General features: G+C 40.9%; 1 protein-coding gene across 1 annotated transcript in view; it reads right to left on the bottom strand.

Moving 5' to 3' along the window:
* Nucleotides 1–1190: 1190 nt before the first annotated feature.
* The window catches only part of Nostrin (nitric oxide synthase trafficking), a 69830-nt gene continuing 46801 nt past the window's right edge, over nt 1191–24219 (bottom strand). Inside the window, exons 9-16 of the mRNA XM_008837816.2 lie at nt 18249–18347; nt 18031–18156; nt 12261–12369; nt 10449–10537; nt 6943–7068; nt 5931–6045; nt 4590–4679; nt 1191–1525 (exon numbers count right to left, since the gene is read on the bottom strand). Of these exons, the coding sequence (XP_008836038.1) occupies nt 1389–1525; nt 4590–4679; nt 5931–6045; nt 6943–7068; nt 10449–10537; nt 12261–12369; nt 18031–18156; nt 18249–18347 (891 nt within the window). The 3' untranslated portion in view covers nt 1191–1388. The remainder of the gene's footprint in view (nt 1526–4589; nt 4680–5930; nt 6046–6942; nt 7069–10448; nt 10538–12260; nt 12370–18030; nt 18157–18248; nt 18348–24219) is intronic.

A 24219-nucleotide genomic window follows, 5' to 3' on the forward strand; every position in this document is an offset into this window, starting at 1 on the left:
AATGTACCATTAAGGATGACATTAGAACTTCTGGCTGTTCTACTAGGTTGTAAGTTGTGTTTCATATAACAAATATTACTTGAGTTCCTTGTCCAATATCTGTTGTCAGTTGTCTGCTACATAGGAGTATAATAATGCAGTATTAAAAAAATTATGTATCCTGATTTGAAAATTTCCTTCTTGAAAATAAAAAATTAGAAAAGGTGCCACAGGAAAATAATGAGATGGATTTTAATTAATGCATATATCAAAGTTCAAAAGGACAGATTCTATTAGGCAAAAATGTAAAGATGTTTCCATCAGCACCATGACTTTCATGGGGGAATATGCGATGCCGTTTTCCGAAAGCTGCTACATCTCCATCCAAGCTGTTGCCTTCAGGAGAGTTTGGGAGCAAAGCCACTCTCATTCGCAAGCAGCATTTGAGGAAGCTTCATAAATATTCCATTGTGATGGGGTAATGCTGGGTTCCAGAACTTTCTACTCAAACTAAGTTCTTACTAGTACTAAATGTTCCTTTCACTAGGAAGCTGTTTAAGGTGTTCCTTCCACAATGACTTCATTTCCCAATTGACAAAAACTTTTCATATGGGAAAGGAGGCGTGAAATTTAGTGCACCACCTCCCTTAACCTTTTGCTATTCACTTTTCCTCAGATCCCCAACTATCTTGGGTTCACATGTGACCTCACTGTAAGAGAGCTATTGGTAGTGAGCGGGACTGATAAAAAGTCTCAGAAGGTCCTTGGCTCTGGCTGAAGCTCCATTCTGCCCTGAGGTCTTCTGCCTACTATAGATTCTTATCTCTCACCCTTTCTCTGACCCAGTAGACTCTTGACCTTGGCTTTTGATCTTCTGTATCCTAACCTGGGTCTCTGTCACACTGGTGTCTTGCTTGTCTGTTACTGTTATTCTCGAAGTTGGTCTGTATTCTTTCTTATTTCCCAATCTTTGCTTCATCCCTCAGGACTGCTATGTCCTGTTGCTACCCAACTCTGCAGAAAAAGATACCTAACCCTTACTTATTGTGCTACCAGATAATGACGTGACTTCAGGCAAGCAGCTGGACTGACCATGGATAACCATGAACTGACCATGGATAACCATCTCCATTATGTCAGGGGGTGTACTGGATCATCTCTAGAGTCTCTTAGACTTCAGATACTCTTTGACCCCCAAACATTTTCCTTGCCTCACTGTACCCACTCATCTTTTATTTGACTTTGTTTCAAGCTAATAGCCTTGAGTACAAGGCACTATGAACTAACTGCAGGCAGGATTCTATCACCCACTTTAAGAAAAACTTGCAAAGACAATAGTATTTTCTCTTTATTTGCATCATATTGTTTACAGACTATGTAAAGCCCACTGGTATGTTCCGAGTCTTGTTTTATGCTTGTGCAGCTGTGATCCCAGCCTTCAAAGGTAGCTCCTCCACATAAGCAGCTGGGAAATGGCCTTTCTTTCCATTTAAAGATCCAAACCACCATCCTTCTTCTTTCTTCTCATGTATAGTCACAATGTCTCCTGTGAGGATTCACATTTAGTTAGACAAATAGGCTTCTGCAACTTGAGCATATGCCGAGTAAAAGTTGGAAAGTGTTAAGAAAATTCTGAGTTCAAGGTGCTACTTGGTAATAACAGAAAAATTTATTGAGCACCTTTGCATGAAGCAGCCATAATCCAGAGAATACTAAAAAGAATGAAATCATGAACTAATGAGTTATGCTATGAGAATTTGCTTAAAAGCAGAATTATGGTAGATCTTGTGCTGCCTAGATTACTCTGTACACAGTGGATATGTTGTCAGCAAACTTTCCTTGCAGTCCATACTTTAAGGGCTATGTACATGTTGGTGGCCACGGTAGTTTGGTATATTAACTTGGAACTATGTCTCAGCTAACAGATTTTTCTTAGAATCTAAATAGCTTGCTCTGTCATATCTGGCTCCAATCTGAACTTTTGACAGTGTTGCATAGTAAAATAACTTCCATTCATCAATTTAGATAACTTTAACAAAACATCAATTTGGAGATAATAATTTTAAAAGAAATGGTTAAAACAATTTCTAATACAGTTCTTGTCTAATTCTCTATTACAATTTTTTTTTTTAAGGCTATTGTGATCTTAATAGCTTTAAAGCTTAACCAGTAGCCTTTGGTTAACCCTTCAGTTAAGCCTCAAGTCTTGAAAGAGACCCTCTTTTCCTGGCTATGTTGTGGTTTATATATGAAGTGTCCCCCAAGGGCTGGTGTGTTGAGGGCTTGGTCTCCAGCTGGTACTCTATTAAGAAGTAATTGGATCATGGAGGTGCTAATTTGATTATTGTGTCAATCCACTAGTGGATCATAGGGGTGCTAACTTCATTGTTGTGTCAATCTACTAGTGAGTTCATGTTGAATGGCCTATTAGAACGTGGGGCTTCATGGTAGGAAGAAGGCCACTGAGGGGCTTACATTTGAGTGCAAATCTTATCCCTGACCCTTTCCTCTCTTTATGCTTTCTAGCCACCATGGGGGAAGCAGCTTTCTTCCACTCGTTTCTTCCATTATACCCTTCTACCAGAACCTTTTCTGTATATTGACAGGCCCTAAAGCATTGAAACAAGACAAATACATGGACACCTCTGGAGCTGTGAGCCAAAATAACTCTCTCTTACACTGCTCTTCTCAGAACCTGTCACACACTGAAAAGGTGACTGTGCTGGATAGCTTTAGTGTCAACTTGACACACCTGGGTTGAGGGAGCCTCAATCGGGGAATTGCCTCTATTGGACTGGTCTCTGGCCATGTCTGAGGGGCATCTTCTTGATGAGTGATGTGGGAGGGCCCGGCCCACTGTGGGTGGTGCCATCCCTGGGCAGGTGGGCCTGTGTTGCATAAGAAAGCAGGCTGAGCAGGGGCCAGGGGAGCAAGCCAGTAAGCAGCATTCCTCCTTGGCCTGTGCTCCAGCTCCTGCTTCCAGGTTCCTGCCCTGAGTTCCTACCTTGGGCTCCCTGATGAACTGCGACCTGGGAGATGTAAGACAAATAAACCCTTTCCTTCCCAAGTTGGTATTGGTCAGAGTATTTTGTCACAGCAATGAAGAACAAACTAAAACAGTGACTAACAGAGACTGTCAACTTCAAGATTCAAGGTCTACTTTTCTTTACCATCTATGAAGTACGTATTTTGCTCATTCTTTGTCCTGCAGTTTTGTCTCAAAGGTAAAGCTCATGGTTAGGACCCTCCTCTCACAGTCTGCTGATATTCCCATGGGAGCACATTCTGCTTCTGAGTTCTCTTATGAATTCACTCAGGTCAGTAGGTTGTTTGACAAAAGTTATTAACAGGAATTCGTACAAATGACCTGAAATTATATTGTCAGCTTCCCCGAACCTCTGAATATAAAGCATAAATAAATGCCTTTCAGAGAACTGAAAGCAAACAAGACAGTCCTTTTGATATAAACCCTGAAACTTAAACTCTGAGAAATGTTTTTCATTGACAGAAAAAGGAAAAGAAATTTCTGACTAGCCTGTGGCAACTAGAAAGTTCCTTCTAAACGAGCAAGTGTACCATATTCTTGTGTCACTACAGAATCTATCTTGATTTTCCATTGGTCTGGGAGACATATCCTGGTTATATATAATACATTTTCTTCTATGACACAACTCTTTCTCACTGACACACTTATAGATCTCTCCCTTAGCTTGTACTTTCAAATGTAGATAGATATATGAAGAAATTGTGGCTGGTGACTTGTTCTTATTTAAGAATGTTAAAGTTTGGACTGTAGAAACGACTCTTAACCAAGACTATGTGTGTACTGCTCTTCCAGAGTACTCATTCAGTTCTCAGCACCAATGCCTCGTGTCTTGCAACTACCTGTAACTATAGCTTCAGAGGATCTGACACCTCTGGGCTCAGAGGGCACCCCCCACACAGGCAAACATATAATTAAAAATAAATATTAAAAAAAAAGTTGGAGTTTATATAACCCACCACAAAATTCATTTCCATGTGAAATGAATCTGTGACACGAATGAAAGGATCTGATTGTTTAGATAGGCTAGAAATACTTTCCTAAGAGATAGATAGAACAAACATTAAGCTGGGTGTCAGTTGACCAGGTACTAGAACTTTCTTTTATGCTAAGTCATGGGAAGACATCACTTCATATTACTGCAAGTCTAGCACCTGAAAAACAAAAAGGACTTCCTATTACTGATATTCTGCCCCAGTGTAACAGTGTGATTAAGTGTGTGACCGAGTTTCGAAGTTCAAATCCTGTGCTATCACTGCTTGAGATTTTAGCAAAGTACTTAACTTTTCTGTGTCTCATTTCTATCATAAAATGGGAGTAAAGTCTGTCTCAAAGGTGTTCATGAAAGTTAAGTTAAGAGATATTTTTGCAACAATGTCTGGTCCATAGAAACACAGAATAACTGTTCACTGTTATTATTTTGTGAGCCTTAGTTTATTATGTGCTTTATCTTTGTATTCTAAGATGAGTGATTGTAAACCTCAACTCATAACAACTTAAGATAGGATTATATTCATATGAAGGATCTCAATATCAAAATGCAGTTAACATATTTAAAAAGTCTTACCTTTTTCCAAATTTAACTCATCGTCTTGCCTGGCTTGGAAAGGATATAAGGCCTTGCAAAGGTTGTTGCCGAGCTGGACCACACCAGAGGCTAAAAATTGGATTAAGTTGTAAATACCATGCTGTGTTAGTAGGAAAAACCACTATGATATGAAACTCTTTGTTTATTTAACAGTGTGGTGTAAACCTTAACTTTTTCTCTAAAAGAAAGTTCTTAACTGGGCATAGTGGCTCATGCCTTTCATCCCAGCACTCGGGAGGCAGAGGCAGGCAGATCTCTGTGAGTTCAAGGCTAGCCTGGTCTACATCATGAGTTCCAGGCCAACTGGAGCTACAGGAGACTTTGTCTCAAAAGGCAAAAAAAAAAAAAAAAAAGTTCATAATTTTACCTAATATTCATTCCTTAGTTCAATAAGCATTTATGATATATTGTCTATGCATAGAAAATGTGTGTGTACTATATAACCAAAAACCATATTGTAACACAGGAAAGAATAATTCTGGAGAAAAGCTACTCACATAGTAATAATAAAGATGGCAATTTTAAATTATTTGCTTTCCACATGAGCTTAGTCTCCATCATTAGGTAATGTGTGTGATAGCTGCATACATTGTTTGCAAACACCAGCCTCCTCATTCAGGTAGAGGTGAGATATGTATAGTGTGTGCTGCTTATCATTATCCCTTGTCACTTACGAAATTGTTTCTCAAAAAAAAAAAAAAATCACTGGTCAGAACAGGAGAGATGGCTCAGTGGTTAAAAGCACTGACTGCTCTTGCAGAGGACCCAGGTTCTATTCCCAGCAACCACATGGCAGCTAACAACCAACAATAACTCCAGTTCCGGAAGATCTGGTGCCCTCTTTTGACTTCTGTGGGCATTACACAACATGGGTGCACTTACAGTCATGCACACAATACACTCATACACATAATTTTTTTTTTAAAAATCTGGTGACTTAAATAGATGGTATGCACTACAATGCCATTGAAACTCATTTTGTCCACTTTGTCTATATATGATCAAGAAACTAGAGCATTGGCATTATGGTGTATAGTTGAGGAGCAGTGATCTGTGTGTGTACAGGCATGTGTGCACTCACGCATGCAGAACGCCTCATGTAGTAAAACAATATTTCCTCCCTGTACTCTTGATGACTCCTCCCCACCTCCTTTACTCTTTGTACACAAAACTACAGATTCTAACAAATTCATCCATTTCAACTGAAAGGTAAATATAGGTAAGTGAGTTAATATAGGTAAGTGTAGCTTTGAAATCATACTCAAATATAGCAATGTGCTTTATTCCTAAAACCCAGTTGAGTACTGGGCATTGGATTACCTGAAGATGAAGACACTGGGTTGCTCTGTCCCCCATCAGGGGCTCTGCTCACAGCAGTCTCCAATCTCTTCATCAGAAAAGGCCGAGATATTTTTACATATGTGTGAGTATGCTCCTGTTCCAATAGTTTTTTAAAAGAAAATTATTTCAGAACAACTGTATCACAAGTACTCATAAAAAATTCTCTGTCATTTCCTTGGGATTTGTTTTGAATGGAGAGGGCATATAAAGAAAGTACTCAACATATTCCTGAGACCTACTGTGTATAAACTTTCTTATTCTAAAGGCAAAATGTTTTCAGAAATAGACAATTCCTGAAATTACTGTATTTTGTAGCCTAGGTTTCCAATTTAGACTTATGTGTCTAAGCCTAATGGAAAGAATCCTGATAATAGCCAATGATATGATTGAGACCATTTTAGAGCTCAGGACTGACTTCGGAAAGAATACTGCCCCTCCGTCACTGGATGGTTAGTTACAGCTCCCCCTTCTGATGGTAATGGAAATAATTGCAAGCAATAGCTGTCCACACACACTGACAACCTCATCAGTTACAGAGAAGTGCTACACTGAATCTGTGTCTTGGAGGGTTAAAACTGTTCTCAGACATTGTTCAAATTATAGACTATGTTAAAGTACATACTGTAGGTTAAGATGAACCTAACCCATATAATAAAATATTAAAATTTATTCTGTAGGAATACTAACTATTCAGTGTAATAGAAATTTATACTGTGAAAGAACATCGAAAAACTAAAGTTAGTTAAGATATGAGATGAGAGAAGAAATCCAAAGTTTTTCATTCACTTGAGTAATTTAGCCTTGTTGCAAAGAATGCATTCAGTTGTACTTAGCTCTTACTGTGCTCAAAAGGAATAAAAATAAGTTGATGTTAAATTTCTGCAGTGAGGTCTTAGAACATACGGCACACAGTCTTCCACCTTGGCACTCCTTTAAACCCTCCACCTGGCACACCCAGTTAAGAAATGGCAACAGATCTCCTGGGTTTTACCTTTTCTTTCCACTTGAAGATGCAGGTGCCGCAGGGATGGCTGGGTTTAGGTCTTTGCTCCAGTTCTGCTAATACTGATGACAGTTTATAGGAGTTGGCTTGTAAAAGGTCTAGTTTCAAATTGGTCTGTGGGCATATCATATAGCCATGTGAGAAAATTTCTAGAAAATGAGGCACAACTGGGTGGATAAAGAAACACCAGGATATCTTTCAAAAATAAAAGGAGATCTAGAAAAACACAAGATCACTTCACAAGCAAAAACACATAAACTATACTGAAGACATGACACTGGAAAGGGTAAATACTGAACACAATGCAAAGGAAAGTCTCGTGTCCTATTTAGTTTTTACTCTCCTAATTAGGGTAAAGACAATTTGTTTGATATGTTGCTAGATATTCTGTGCTAATGAATAACTGTAGACAATTTTCTGCTGAGGACCAAGAACAGAAGTGTTATTTACAGAAGTATTTTCAGCGCCCATGAGAAAAAGCAATTGAGCCACACTTCAATATTTTAAAATATTTCCTGTAGGTAAGTGCACCCGTGTCGTGCAATGACCTCAGAGGTCAGAAGAGGCTGTCTGAGCCCCTGGGACTGGAGTTATGGACAGTTGTTAGCTGCCATGTGGGTGCTGGGATTCAAACCTGGGTCTTTTGCAAGAACAACCAGTGTTCTTAACCGCTGAGCCATCTCTCCAGCCCCTTTATTTATTATTTTTATGTGTATGGGTATATTGACTGCATGTATGCAAGTTCACTTGTGTCATGCAATGCCTGTGGAGGTCAGAAGAGGAACTGGAACTGGAGTTATGGACAGTTAGCCATGTGGGTGGTGCAAACCAAACCTGAGTCCTCTGCAAGAGCAGCCAGTGCTCTTTCCCACTGAGCCCTCTTCAGCCTCTACACCTCAGTATTTTAACAGCACTGAATCCACCAATAGTATCAACCAAAATTGGATGTGAATTGTTTTTGCTTTTATTTGAAGAGGTAAAGTCTTATATTATACAAGAAGATTGTAGTTAACGCCAGAAACAATATTCAACTGGTATTCCAGAGCATTTGAGTATAAAAATAAGAAGTGTAGCTAAATTACTAGTCTCTTCCTATCCTAGCTCTGACCTTGAACTAAAACCTTATGATTATTTCTTTTCAGCTATGTTCAGTCAGGAGAAATCAAACCACAGAATAAACATTGGAAAGGTCCTGCTTATCCAACCCCCTCCTCATTTCTTCTCTCTGTACCTCCAGCATGGTATTTCTAGCCCCTCATGTTCCTACTAGACAGAAAGATCTTTAATTCTCAGCACAATGTACTGCATCATGGGGCAGACTTACCTAAAATGAAAACAAAGATCCCCCATACTTCTGTTAGACCCAAACTATGGTGCATTTGAAAGCACTAGAGAACGTATCAAGTTCTGGAACAGTTTTCTCTCCAACATCTTGCAGATAACATCTAATCTGAATGCTTCCTTGCCAACATTCTTGAATCAAATATGATACTTCAAGGCCCAACAGACAATGCAGCAGGAAAGAATTTAAGGGAAGCAAAGTGTCAGCTTGAAGATTCCTTCCCTGAGTAATCAGAAATCTGTCAGTACTACCAGTTTCCTTCTCCCTGGATGCATAGCTTGTCTACGGTCATTACATGGTATTTGGTTTCCACTATTGAAGGTTCATCTTGCTGCATTACTTCTCATAGGCATCGTGAGCTCAGGGGTTAGATCTTCCTTGTTCTATGTGAGTTGAGTTAATATGTGACCAAAAGATCAAAGCATGTTTGCTTCTGATAATGACGACAAACAAGATTCCATGCAAAGACAGCCAAAGAAGCCTAGAACTCAATGTCATGATAAAATACTTCTTATGACTTTATTTTCATAAATAATCTGCCTTTGAGCTGGAGAGATGGTTCAGCAGTTAAAAGTACTGGCTGCTCTTGCAGAGGACCAGGGTTCAATTCCCAGCACCCACATGGCAGCTAAAAGCCATCTGTAACACCAGTTCCATGGAGGATCCAACGCCCTCTTCTGACTTCCACGAGCATTGCATGACACATGTGCACTTAAATACATGCAAGCAATACACTCGTACACATAAAGATAGATAAATATTAAAAAATTAATTTGCCTTGAATTACTTAACTGAACTTTTTTTGCGGTCACAGAAAATATCCTATAGTGTTTTTTATAATGTCCTGTAAATTATATCCATGTGTCATTGCAGTAGTATGTCAGATCAGTGTTCCCAAGTGAACAAGCCTTTCTTTTCACAAGAAGTATTAGGATTATTTCTGCAACAACCTCTCCACTAAAGAAAATCTATAATAATAAAAAAGATAGACTAGCTAGAGCTGGCTGCATCTAGGCCTGCCAAGCTACTACTGAACATACCATGTTGGGCAGAATTTTGAGCTACTTACTTTCTCAAGAGAGTTATACTAGGTAAAGAAAGCCTGCCAAGATTCTTGTATCCTTCAAAACATTACTAAAAACTTCCCTCTTCCTGAATTCTTATATTAACTAACCCGAGCCCACTTCTGATCATTCAAATCACAGCAGAGCCTCCTACCATCTTCCCACTTCTACCCTAATTCCCAAAGAATTTTGCCTCTAAAGTAGCCCATTTCCTCAGATGCCTTTGCCTCCCCCAGCCCCTAGATACCCCTTTTCCTGATTGTAGCCGTATCATTTTCTTATTATTCTCTGAGGACTCTGATGTCTGCTGAAGAGCAAATGGAAACTAGAATTGAAAAACAAAAATTATAACTACTCTTCAACTCATGATGAAGTTGTATCCCAGTAAACCTAACATGAGCCAAACATCCACATTTAGGCTGGCAGGCCTTAAGCATGCTCAGAATCTTATATTAGCTTACCATTGCCAAAACCATCTAAAACAAAGACTTTCATAACAGAGTGAAGAATTTCCCATGCAATTTATTGAACATTATACTAAAACTGAAAGACAAAATGTTTGTGTGGGTAGACTTTCCCACCACTGTAAAATGGAATAACTGCCATGTCACACAAGTTGGCGACCAAGTTTTGAGTTTTCTCTGACTACTGCACTAGCATTTTCTGCATAATAATTCACCCTCACAAAGCTCTGTGAGGTATCAGTATCCCTATTTTGCATATGAGAAGACCCAGATCCCAGGTTCCTGTAACCAGCAAAGCTAAATCCAAACATAGGCTTCTGTGAATGAGAACCCAGTGTTATTTGGTCACATGCCTATGATTTCTTTAAAGGATGAATCTATTTTGGAAAGTTCTACTTGGAACACATTGTTTCTTCCTGATGTTCTTTTTGTATAGTAAACAATTTCTGGGTAGTAGGAGTTTTCCAAATCCCTCAAACTACCTGTGAAGGGGTGTCTCTGTCAGCTCTCTCACTCAATTGTCCTGCATCACAAGAAAGGAAAGGCAAACAGTGCAAATGGGCTGGAAAACAAGTATTCTAAAAATAACCCCTTCAACATTAAATGCACTCTGCAAATATTTACCTCGTCCATTAACGCCTCTGCATCTTTCTGGCTCTTGGCATCAGAGAAGGAGGAGTTGCTAGAGAATGCATTAAGCATTTGTTCCAGGCCTGAAATTGAAACCATGCTCCATGTCATTTTTCATCCCATCCTAGTGGGTCACAGTTAGGGTCAGTCACCCTCAAAGAGATCCTGAAGGCTATGAGTGATACGCATACCCTTAGACCTTCATACATGGCTAAGGGAGTTTCTTGTGCAGTTGTCACTGGATTTTGCTGAATGAATATGATAAATGAACTAATGTTAATTTATTGTTATCCTCATGTAATGAAATTTGAGGAATGCTACTGTTTAAAGTATCTGATTGTAATTTTTCAATATAAAAGTTTGCATTTCCTTTCATTGACCCATTCCAGCAATTCCTCACGCGTACACCATCTTAGGTTCTTCCTCTTTATTCTGTTTACATCACCAACGTCTTCTATCTTGAATATCCTAGTTTCACTGGAGTGAGATACTGTGGTCCATGTTAACAAGCTGGATGTAGACTCACACGGATGTGGTTGTTTCTTGTTCATGCTGCTCTAGGGCTGCTTCTCTGTCTAGTACCTCTAGCTTCTAAATACGGGATTTCATTTGAATAGCTGTCACATTATTTCAAAAGTTAGTAAAAAGAAAGAAACCAAACCCCCAGATTCTGAGTAGAGTAGGTTTTCCATGTTTAAGCCACAAAAACCATCTCCCATTCCAGCCAATAAAATGCCATATGTCTAAAACCTGATAGAGTACTGCTTGTATAGGTCATAAACAGGCTGAAATACCACTTTAACACCTTTTAGGGGTTTGTTTATTATTTTGGTTTTTTGAGACAGGACCTCACTGTAGAACTCAGTATAGCCTTGAACTCACTATATAGCCCAGGCTGGGCTCAAACTCACAGCAGTTTTTCTGCCTTAGCTGAGATTACAGGTGTGTTCTCCCACACTTGACTATTTTTCTAAAAAAATTTATTTACTCGTGGTGTATGTGTGTGTGTGTGATTTCATGCATGCTTTCTTGATGGGGAGGTGTACCACATGCAGAGGTCAGAGGACAACTTTGTGGCATTCTGTCTTTCCTTCCCCCTTTATGTAGGTTCTGTGGATCCAACTCAGGTCACCAGAAATGCTTTTACCCATTGGGTCATCTTACTGGTCCAGCCCCAAATCAGACTCTTGACAATTTTTTTTCTTTTATTCATACAACTTAATGTGGTTCTTAAAAAGAAAGGGTCCTGCCCTAGTCGGCAAAAGCAAAGGAATCCTAACTCCAAGTAAAGCCTCTGCTGTGGTATACAACTAACTGTGTTGTGGTATGTGTATACCTTCCCTCATCAGGCCATCCGCTGAGATGATCACAAACTCACAAGCCAGGCATGGCACAACACACTTAAAACACCAGCACATGGGAGGCAGAAATAGAAACAGGGCCACAAATTCAAAGCCAGTATGGTCTGGTCTGTGCAGTGGGTTCTAGGCCAGCCAGGGGTTACATAACATGACCCTGTCTAAAGTTTTTTAAAAAGTTTTTTAAAGCCAGGCGTGGTGGCGCACGCCTTTAATCCCAGCACTTGGAAGGGAGAGGCAGGAGGATCTTTGTGAGTTCGAGGCCAGCCTGGTCTACATAATGAGCTCCAGGACAGCTGGGGCTACAAGGAGACCCTGTCTCAAAAAGACCAAAAAAAAAAAAAAGTTCAAGGCCAGCCTGGTCTACATAGTGAGTTTCAGGACAGCTGGGGCTACAAGGAGACCCTGTCTCAAAAAAACCAAAAAAAAAAAAAAGTTTTTTAAAAACCTTCTTTGTCTTTTGAGGCTTTCTCAATGTCTCTTTGCAGTCTTGACAATTTTGGTTTTAGTAAAGACTTCCGTCTCTCTTTATCCATTACATTCTTAGGATCTTCTTCCTTTAGGAGGAAACAACACAGATGTTTAACAACTTCAGGAAGAAAATAAGTTACCATTCACAGGGGTTCAAGACTCTCATTGATTGTATTTGGTGATTTTAACTTTATCATATGGTAGAAAGTTTAAAAATGAGGATAATCTTTGGATTTATATGCATTATTCTACCTGTTACAGACCTGAGTAATAAGACATAAGACATGATTTACAACCTGTCTGTACATGGCTGAGCACTTTATTAATAAGATAAATTGTTCTTGGAGGAGCTTTGTTATAGTGATTTCAGCTTCTTTCACCTCCCTCCCTCCCTCCTTCCTTCTATTTTATGTGTATGAGTGTTTTGCTTATTTGTATGTAAGTATACCTTTGTGTGTAATGCCTGCAGAGATGAGAAGAGGGCATCAAATCCCCTGGAACTGGAGTTTCAGATAGTTGTTAGCCACCATGTGAGTGCTGGGAACCAAACCTGGGTCCTCTGCAAGAGTAGCCAGTGCTCTTAACCAGTGAACCATCTCTCCATCCCCTACTTCAGCTTCTTGATAAATAAATCTATTTGTTGGGTACTTAACGCTCCATAAAATGATTTATCTTTATTCAAGTTAGGGTCTTTTCATTGTCCAACTATAAGACTGTATGTGCCTTAGGCTAGACTACCTCAGGAATGGATCAAATGTTTACTGAACTCTGTCGGTATGGTATTGGGATCGCATGAGCTACAACATATGCTCTGTCCAAAATGGCTTTCCGTTTGATTAGTATAACATTAAGAGAACAGCAATTCAGGGCCACATACTTCAGGAAGGGCACAGTGATGGGAGCAGGGGGAAGCTTCGATGAGACTGGACGGCTCACCCCGACTTCTTAGATGGAAGGAGAACAAAGGGCACTCCCGGGTGAGAAATGGTGCAAGCAAAGGACAGAGGAGGACTCAGTGGAGCAGATCAGGGACAGCAGGACAGAAGAACAGTTGTTTTGCTTGAGCAAAATGGAAGAAAAAGTTGTCTGCGTAGATTAGGCTAGATTTTAAGGATGAAGAAGGGTTTTATCATCCAGTGCAGATTTTGTGTTTTGTTTTCGTTTGTTTCGTGGGGTTTTTATTTTTTATCTTTTGGACAGGAACTTACTATTTAGTCTAGTCTGCTGGGTTTGAACTTGCAGTGATCCTCCTGTCTCAGTCTCCTGAGTGTTGAAATTATAGGCGTGAGCTGCCATACCTGGCACTATATTTAACTCTCATATGAATTACTTTAAGGCTGAATGAGAAAAATTGAGGTGGCTGAACATGAGTGGACAGAAGCCCATGGAGAAGGGGGAGCTACTAAAGAAGGAGAAAAGCTGGAATTATGAATGCTTAGTAGGGAGATTAGTTTTAGATAAATCCATATGGGGGGGAGCACAAGGATACAGGGCAGAGAGAGTCATCTCCAGAAAAAAGTAACTGAATGGTAAAAGTTTCTCATTTAGCTTTCTTCATTATGTTTCTCTATATTTTTATTCTCTGCGATGTTTATTCTATGAAGTTAGTTTTCTTCATTTTACCAGTGACACACCAATAGGTGTTTATTCCTAAAATACAAAAACAATACTTTGACCCTCACATTCTCCATGCTTTTCCACAGGGCTGCTAATAGTAGAGGCCTCAGCTGATGCCACACCCTCGGGCGAACTCTCATTAAACCTACAGGAGACCTAAGTCCTTCTTCGTTGGAGGAATGCAATCAGAGCACAGCATTTGTTCTACAGGACTTCACTGAGTCTGCTGGGGACATCTACTGTTTGAACATGTATTGCTAGGAATAGCTGCGTCCTTACGTTTTCATAGAATCCTATCAGATTTCCCACAGTATCCTTATTTTATGGGCAAGTTTATTATAGTGGCATTTACAAAAACTATTACATTTATTTATGTGTGTGCCCTTGTGCTATGGCATGTGTATGGAGCTCAGTCTTTGGAAGTAAGTGTGAACTGGCTTTTATTCAGTGCTATCAAGTTTACACAGACTTCCCACAAGACTTTACATAGACTTCCCACAAGGATAACTTATGGGAATCAGTTCTTTCCTTCCACCATATGAGTGCTGAGGATTAACCTTAGGTCATCAGGCTTGGCAGCAAGTGTCTTTACCCTGTGAGCCATTTGCCAGCTCCACAGAGGCATTTTTATTACCCTTTATTAAACAAAAACAGCAGATACATTTTATTGTGCATTTTCCCATCTAAAGGCTTCCCTACAGTATTTGGAAGAAAAGGAGGAAAAGAAAGGACCCTTCCCTCTGGGTCCCGTCTTTACCTTCCTTTCTCCTTTGAACAGATCAACTTGACAATATGGAGTTTCTGAAATTTGTCCTTCTTGTCCAACGATTTGTTAGGAAAAGGTCAAAACTGCTAGAGGCATATAAGACTACAATCCTTTGAACATGAAATTTACAGTAACTTAACAAATATTTTCACACTAGTTACCAACCCCTCAAGATCTGAGCTTAGATTACTCTCTTGCTTGCCCTTGTCTGGGTAAACTTCATAGCAATGGATAAAACCCAGTCCACACCTACTGCCGAAGACTGTGAAGTCAGACACCAGAATGCTCTACTTTAGAGTAATCAAGACAGTCCTATTCACTCATTTTGAAACAAATTTAACTATATTGAGCCCTCGTGCACTGAAGTTTCTTAAAAATCATAAATTACCATGAGCATGTAGATTAAAGATGAATGAGTGTATTGTCTGCATGTATGTGAGTGCACCCATGTCGTGCAATGCCACGGAGGTCAGAAGAGGGTTTCAGGTTCCCATGGAACTGGAGTTAAGGATGGTTCATAGCTGCCATGTGAGTGCTGAGAATCAAACCTGGGTCCTTTGCAAGAGCAGTCAGTGCTCTTAACTGCTGAGCCATCTCTCCAGCCCCAGCTCCTTACATTTCTATAGAGTCGTATCCCAGACTATCCTTACTTTATTGACTGGTTAGGTAAAGGAGCATTTTTAGTTGCCTTTGTAAGAAAACAACAGATACGTGTACCTGTTCCCCTTGGAAGGTTTACCTACTGTATTTAGAAGGAAAGGAAGGAAAAGAAAGGTACCTTTCCATTGTGTTCCCATGTTACCTCCCTTCTGCTTTGAACAGATATTGCGCTGGCAATATACTTCACCTAGCTAAGGTAGAAACAAATGGCTATTAAAGAAACACCTGGCCACTTGTGGCTGTTGGAAGTGGGGAAAGGTGAAGTTTGTCAGGATTCACAGCTCTTCCCTATCTTCTCCCTTCTCCCCTCATCTCTTGTCCTCTGAATAGGAGTCCTGGGATTTGGGCCTCAGGTCAGTTGTACATTGAACCCAGTAGGAGAACATGAGCAGTGGACTGGCTCTACAAATCAGAGAGGGATAAGAGCCCAGTGAGAAGTTGAAAGTCTAAATTAAATACAGCAGGTGGCTCAAGAAAGAGCTTTCAGAAGTCATTTTTACAGGTTATTAATGATCAGCTCCTAGGGAGTAAGGGCGCAGATCTGTGTTAGTGTGATTGCTTAGAATGTACAGGGCCCTGGATATATTCACATCACCACCACCAGAAAAAAACAATGAAGGATCTTGGGGTCTGGGAGGTATGTGCCTGCAGTCCCAAGCTACTTGTGACACTGAGGCAAAGGATCATTTGAGGTTCAGGAGTTTAAGATCAGCCTGGGCAATAGTATGTTACATGGGCATTTAGTGTGTGTGTGTGTGTGTGTGTGTGTGTGTGTGTGTGTGTATTGTGTGCTGGGGGGAGGGAGGAGAGAAAGAGAGACTATGAATGAATATGAATCAGGATCAGCTAGCTACTAGACCATTACCGTTAAGTAGGCAAGACCAAAGACTTTTCTCTAAGAAGCCGAGTAGGATGCCTCACACCAGCAATCCTAACATTAGTATCACTAACACTCAGATACTTAGGAGGCTGAGGTAGAACAGTAGAGACAAGATGTCTAGGCTCTGAGTAGGGAGAATCATCAGTTTTCAGCAATAAAGATCATTCTGCAGCTGAATCACCCAAAATGCCTTAAAAATAAGGTTCAGGCAATTTGATCCCAGTTTTTCAAGAGAAGGGACCACAAAAAAAATGTTGGTAATGTTTTCCACCCCCACGATTTACACCTCTGTGCAACCTTGCTCTCTTGAGTAGGGTTTGTACTTACTGACTTGATTTTAACCAATGGACTATGACAAAATTTCACTTCTGTGGCCAGTTTCCACAGTGCTCTGCTTCCTCTGTGTGCCCTCTGGCTCTGGGTCTTTTAGGTCACTCATCCTGAGGAAAGTCGGCTGCCATGTGGTGAGAGGTGAGACATGGAGAAACTCATATTGCAAAAATTAAATTTATGTGTGTGTGTGTGTGTGTGTGTGTGTGTGTGTGTGTGCGTTGTGTGTAAGATGTGAAGGTAGAAACGGAACTATGAGAAGAGAGGAAGAGGTCTGGAAAGTGGGGTGAAGAGAAGGCACTGGAATACATGTTACTTGAAAGCAAAAGGGAGGGCAGTTTGAGAGGAGGAAGGGGAATAGCAGGAGTGGGTGGGGTGGGGGAAAGGCAATCGGGGAGGATGGATGAGACAAAGTATAATGACATATAAGTATGAAAGTACCACGGTGAAATGCATTACTTTGTGTGAAAAGAAATGATATCTCCCACTCCAGCTAGTGAGCAGAGCCCTGCCAAGCCACCTGAGTGAAATGAAGTGTTTCCTAGGACAGCTTTGAGATGTCAGAAGTTCTAGCTGAAACCTTCATTGTTGCCTTGTGAGGGATTCAGAGGACCCCAGCTGTGATACATCTGAATTCTTGAGCCTCATAAACTGTTGCTAGACAACAAATATTTAAGCCAGTAGTTTGAGGGCAGTTTGTTACACAGTTAATTTGTGTAGATAACCTGTACAACACAGTATGCTATATAGCCATTATTTACACATTAAGAAACACATATATCTGGGATTACTCTTACAGAAGATTGCAGTGATCTACATGTCCTCAGAGATCGCGAGTTAGAAACTTAACCCCCCAAACAGAAGTACAGTGAAGGTAGACTTTCAGACGTGATTAGATCGTGAGGGCTGTGCCTCTGGAAGGGACTATTGTCATTGTCACGGGAGTGAGTTTCTCACAGAAGCAAGTTCAGCACTTATCCTCTCGCTCATATGATGATGGTATCTTTCGTGTTATGAAGCAGCAAGAAAACCCTCACCAGATGCACTGCTCCATCTAGGACTTCCCAGCCTCCAGAATCATATACACTTCTATTCTTTATCAGTTGCCAAAGCTGCTGAATTCTGTTCTAACAGCATGAGAGACAAACTGAGACAAAGACCCAAGATGAAGATTCTAAAATTCTGCCAGACATTCTTCCCTTGCAGGGACTACTACTGCCCAGTTTGTAACCCATAGGCTATTCATGTCACCATGGAAAAAAAAAAATCAGCATTTTTGTTCACAAAACATCTCTGCAGTCAGGCATGGTAGCATACACCTGTAATCCCTGCCCTTAGGAGATGGAGGCAAGAAGATCAAGAGTTCAAAGGCCAGTTTTGGGCTACGTGAGACTGGGAAAAAAGAAGCATTTCCTTTAGCATTATTTCAAAACAACTTCTCAGTGCATGACCAAGGCTCCCTGTTGAGCTCACTTCCTGTCACTCCATACTTACAAAGTAGTCAGTTAGTAGGAGCTCGGATTTGTTTTCTGTAGATGAAATTGCACTTTCTTCCACTAGAGCCTGGATATCTTTCTCGACATCAACCTTGCTGATGGCACAGTGGATCTGTGTGTGGCACTGCAATGCCAAAAGCAGAGGAAGTTGTTGAGGAAACGCTTCCCGCCAGCCTTACCATACACACCAGGAATGGCATGAGCTCAGTGACTCACTGTGGTCAGCGTTTGGCCAAAAAGAGAAATATGTTGGCTGTACTGGTTTAAGTTGTTGCATAAAAGTTGAATTCTTTCCTTCTCCAGCTCCAGGATGCTCTGAAGAGAATGGAAAAGGAGGTAAAATCAAGTATTTGTTATGCAAAGCTGGTCACGCAGCCCACTCTGTCCCCTGGGATAGCCTGAGCAAATTGTCCTGATTTGCCTTTATGTGGCGTATCCAAACTGCAGTGCAGGGAGGTTCCCAGAGCAGAACTAGGAAAAGGACTATTCTCGGCTTCTTTTTGGCCTTATAGAAAACTCAAAACAAGGGGATGGAGAGATGACTCAGGTTAAGAGCACTTACTGTACTCTGAGTTCAGTTCCCAAGGCTCATGTTGGGCAACTCACAGCTCTACCTCTAGGGGATCCAATGTCCTCTATTAGCCTCTGCTGACACCCATACATACATGGCAGATATTTACACAGACATACATACATACACATAAATAAAAATAAATCTTTTTAAAAATGAGGGACTGGAGAGACGACTCAGTGGTTAAGAGCATTGGCTGCTCTTGTAGAGCACTCAGGTTTGATGCCCAGCACCCGCACGGTGGCTATCAACCATTTGTAACTGCAGCTCCATGGAGTCTGATGCCCTCTTCTGACCTCTGTGGGAATTGCAGGACACGGATGCACTTACGTACATGCAGGCAATACACTCATACACATAACATAAAAGTAATAAATAAAATTTTTTTTTAATGAAAGAAACGGGTGTAGTGATGCACGCTTTTAATCTCAGTACTCAGGAGGCAGACACAGGCAGATCTCTGTGAAATCCAGGCTAGTCTGGTCTACATAGTGAGTTCCAGGTCAGCTGGGACTATAGGGAGACCCTGTCTCAAAAAGACAAAAAAAAAGTTATGGTAATCCAAAAGAAAGAAAGAAAGAAAAAGAAAGAAAAGGAAAAGAAAAGCTGAAAGTCAGGAAATATGCAAATGTAGGCTTAACTGTTAGATAAGCTGTCAGGGATAATAAGCCTTTCCTGAGAGAGAGTTTCACTGGTGAGTTCCTCCTCTGGAGCCAGGGGAATCAACCCATTTTTGCCCCTGACATGGGATTTCATGTAGAAATTTTAATTCTTTTTGACCCCTGTTATACTGTTAGAATGAGCTACACATTCTTTAGCCATCTTTTTCTTTTTGAGACAGTCTCAGGTGTAGCCCAGGCTGGCCTCAAACTTGCTACGGGTGACATTCCGATGACTATGAACTTCTGATCTTCCTTCCTCCTCTTTCTGAGTGCTGGGATTACAGATGGGTGCCACCACACCTGGTTTTTATGTAGTTCTGGGGATTGAAACCAGGATCTTGTATGTGCTAGGCAAGCAATCTACTCACTGAGCTACATTCCCAGTCTCAAAATTCCTAATCTTGCAGCTGGAAAGATGGCTCAGCAGTTAAAAACAGACTGTTCTTGCAGAAGACCCAGGTTCAAATCCCAGCACCCACATGACAGCTAACAACTGTCTGTAACTCCAGTTCCAGGGGATCCAACAGCCTCTTCTGTCTTCCTTGGGCATTGCACGATATGGGTGCACTTACCTACATGCAGGCAATACAAGTATACACATAAAAAAAAAATTTTCTAATCTTTTTCTGTTTGATAACTTTACACATCCACCTCTCTCCCCTCCCCTCCCCTCTAATTCCTCCTATATTGAACCCCCACACTTTTCCCTTCCAACTTCATGTCCTCTTTTTTACCCCCTGCCCCCATTCTACTTAATGCATGGGTGGAGGGTCATCTACTGGAACACAGGAGCCTCTCAGGGGCTGCATTCTCCTAGCAGCCATCAATTCTTAATAGCTCCACAAGTGGGACTTCATGATCTCCTCTCCTATCCAGGCTGGTATTTGGCTGGTTTGACCTTGTCTAGGTCTGGTACATGCTAACACAGCCACTGTCAGTTCATATGTGTGATGACCCCGACTTGTCTGGTAAATACTATTTCACTGAAGACATCCACTACCTCTGGCTCTTAATAATCTTCCTGTGCCCTCTTCTGTGATGATTTCTGAGCTTTGGGGGAGGAGGCTGTCACATTGCTGTCTTGTTTAAAGCTGAGCACTCCACAGTCTCTCTTTCTCTGCATGTTGACTGGCTTTTGGCCTCTGTATTAATAGCTATCGGCTACAAAAAGAAACTTCTCTGATGAGGGTTGAGAAATACAATAATCTAATGAATATAATGACAAAAACTTAGGGACAGTTTATTACTATGTCCACTTGGCAGAATAATAGTATTGGGTTCTCCCCTGGAGCCTATTGAACTACTCAGCCACAGGTTTCTGGCCTAATTAATGGTACCAGGCATGAGTTTGTCTTGTGGTGTGGGCTTTAAAATTTTTTATTTATTATTTTTATTTTATGTGTTTGAGTATGTTGCCTGCATGTGTGTAAGTACACCTGTGTTGTGAAATACCCACGGAGGTCAGAAGAGGGTGCAGAATCCACTGGAACTGAAGTTACAGACAGTTGGTAGCTGCCATATGGGTGCTGGGAATCAAACCCAGGTCCTCTGCAAGAGCAGCCAGTGCTCTTAACTGCTGAGCCATCACTCCAGCCCACATTATCTAGTCTTGTTTTTGTTTTTGTTTTTTGTTTGTCTTTTTGAGACAGGTCTCCCTGTAGCCCCAACTAGCCTGGAACTTGCTGTGTAGACCACCCTGGCCTTAAATTCACAAAGATGTGCCTGCCTCTGCCTCCCAAGTGCTGGGATCAAAGGCATACGCCACCATGCCCCGTGGGTGTCTAAGAGACTATTTGACAAGAGCAGAATCTCTAATTCTGATGAATTCTTAATCCTGGCCTAAAATTAGACCTGGGGTCAGAGTCTACTGCTTAAAGGTAAGAATATGACCTCCACATTTTATGTGGGTTAAAGAAATTCACAACTGGATTCTTATGACTTAGCTAGCAAGGAAGGTAGGAGCATCATACTTGTTAGCCTTGTACAGTTTACACTAATATAGCCTTGTTAGCTATCAACATTTCAGAGCAAATTAGTTACTGGACTCTTGCCATTCATTCACTGACGTGTGGATTTTAGGATGGGTGGAGAAGTTTAACAGTGAGGTTATATGAAGTCTGTAGAGAAAACTCCTTGCCATGTAGGGGCTGAGTAACTGCAGTGTTCATGCCCAAAGGACTTTGGACTTTGTCAAAAACGACAGGTGCCCAAGCCAGCATTCTCCAGATGCTGTTTGTATAAGGTCAGTGCTTAGATGTTCACTCTTTTATCAGACAGGGCCAGGCTGGTGGCCTTTATACTCAGAAAGTGAAGAGCAGAGAACTACAAAGTTGCTGAGTCTCTCTGGGCATCAGCAGGACCCATTCCCCTGATCTGCCATGGTGTCCTCTACATCCTTGTGCTGTTTTATCTGTTGTACAAAGTCATTAACATTTTCAACCTGAATTTATATTTTTAATTACGATAAAGTATGAAGGCTATTTGAAGATGCAGTTCACTGATATGAAGTACATTTGAACTGCTGCTCAGCCCTCACCAGCATTCATCTCAACAGCACTGATCCTCTCACGAAATGGGAACTCCACTCACGAAGCAGTGACTGCCTACTTCCCGCCTCTTTGTCCACTGTGGGTATTTCAAGTGAGAAGAATCACATAATAATGTGTCTCCAAAACCATAGGCATCAGCCAACTGAGTGTGACCACATGCCCTTTTTGTCACCTGGATAAAGACTTAAAGACACAGAAGAATAGCTTATTAAGCATGTTGCCTTTTTAAGGGGCAGAATTAAAATGTCTCGGAACAAGTATGTAAGACAAATGAAGCTCATTTGTTTGGATCACTTAAAAAAGAAATCCTTATCCTATTATTAAAAAAAGATGGAGAAACCAGCTGTTCCATCTTAGTACTACAAGCAAAGGACAGGGAAGAAAACGAAAGTCAGGTTTTAGGACACATTGCACTGGTGGCAGCTGTTTCTTTACATTGACAAGCTCAGAACCACAAGCATCAATCTGAGATTAGAATAACTGCAGTCCTCTTCTAGAGATGGGAATCTTAAACAGGCTTTAATTATGTTTCAGGGAAACCATTAAAATGATTTATGTTTCCTCATGAAAAGTGGCAGAAATAAATTCCACTGTGCAAAGGGGAAAATCCTTATCTCATTTAATGAGTTATTGCTTTCTATTATCTTGTTCATTTTGTATAAAATGGGTGCTAGAGAAACAAGACACTCTGGAGGATCTTCAACTGTCCAGTGGTCAGAGAGTGATCAAGAGATAGTGGATCAGAGCCTATCCAGGCTCAGACATCATGATAATTCCTGTTCTTCATTCTCTTCAGGTTCTGCTGCCCTGGCCTCTGGGTAGGCCTAAGGGAGGCACTTGGAAGGACTGCATTTTCATTTAAATTGCTGTCATAAACATGATAGAAAAAATATCACACTCTTCCAGCCAGGAACTTCCAACTACTGAATGCATAGGTCCTTCCTAAAATCTTTCAGAGGTTGAGTCACCATGGGGATGGGGAATGGATTTCAACAGGCATCTAGGAGCTTTGAGACACTGTTCTAGGGCTGCAAAGAAATATATTCTAAAATCATGCATAATTCTTCTACTCAGAGATAATCAGGGCTAACCTGGTGCATCTCATTGTTGGTATGTATGTGATTTGATTTTCTAGCCTGTTCCTCCCACACTCAACACAACACCAGTTTCCTTCACTATTAGTCTCTAAAAATGCCATTTAAATAATTTTATGAAATTCGTTGTGTAGGTGTATGTTGTCCAAAGTCATCCGTTATATGTAGAGTCACGTATTGTACAATGAATTTTAATTAAAGCAGATCATATACATGATGGTCCAGTAAAATTGTAATAGAGCCACAGAGCCACATATACAGGTGTGGGCATCATAACACACAGCACAGCACATGACTCACAAACTTGTAGTGCTGCTGGTGTTAACAATCCTGCTGCACTGACAGCCATAGAAGAGTACAGCACATATAGCTATGTATGGTGCATAATATTTGATTAAAATAAAAGCAACCATATTTCTCATTCAGATTGTCTCCCTATCTAGCCCAGGCTGGATTTGAACTCATGTTCCTGAAGCCCCAGCCTTCTGAGTGTGTGCGCCATCATACCTTGTTTGGTTTATCAGTTTGTGTATTTGTTATACCATGTTTTTTGTGGTAGACAAATGACCACAAAACAGTATGTTGTGTTAAACTCAGCAACATCACATCTCTTTCCTGTCTCTTGGTTTCAAGGGATGTGTGAAATGACTGACCTTCACCATATAGGCCTTTGTGGGTACACGGTATAGACATTCACATGTGATGAAACTGCTTGTGGTGCTTTGGATAAGAAATGTCCCCCATAGGCTCTGGTATATGAACACATGATTCTCAGTTGATGGTGCTGTTTGGGGAACTTATGGGACCCATAGGAGTGGAGCCTTGCTAGAGGAAGTATGTCACTGACAGTAGGCTTTGAGAGTTTATAGCCTCCTCCCACTTCCAGTTCAAGGTCTCTGCTTCAACTTTGTGGTTGAAGACGTGATCTCTCAGCTTCCTGCCGCTGTCCTGCTGCTTGCTGCCGTGCCACCCCACCATCATGGACTCTTAACCCTTTGGAACCGTAAACTAAAATAAACTTGTTCCTTCCTATGTTGTTTTTGGTCATAGTATTTTATCACAGCAACAAAAAATTACTAGCACTGTCCTATGGAGATGTTCTCAGAACACATTCAGATTGTTTAGTGGCACATGACCACAATGAGCCACCGTCTGTATGCATCTAGAGTGGTACTAGTAGAGCATCATTCTTGGGAGAACTAAGGAAACAGTCACTCAAATCAGTTCTGTGCTCTGTAGTTCAGCTGAGGAATACTGGTTGAGGAAGGGAACATTTTTAAGAAGATTTCAACATAGATTGCAAATAGCTCT

Source organism: Nannospalax galili, unplaced genomic scaffold (assembly GCF_000622305.1).
Source record: "Nannospalax galili isolate Female #2095 unplaced genomic scaffold, S.galili_v1.0 scaffold1398, whole genome shotgun sequence".
Taxonomy (NCBI): domain Eukaryota; kingdom Metazoa; phylum Chordata; class Mammalia; order Rodentia; family Spalacidae; genus Nannospalax; species Nannospalax galili.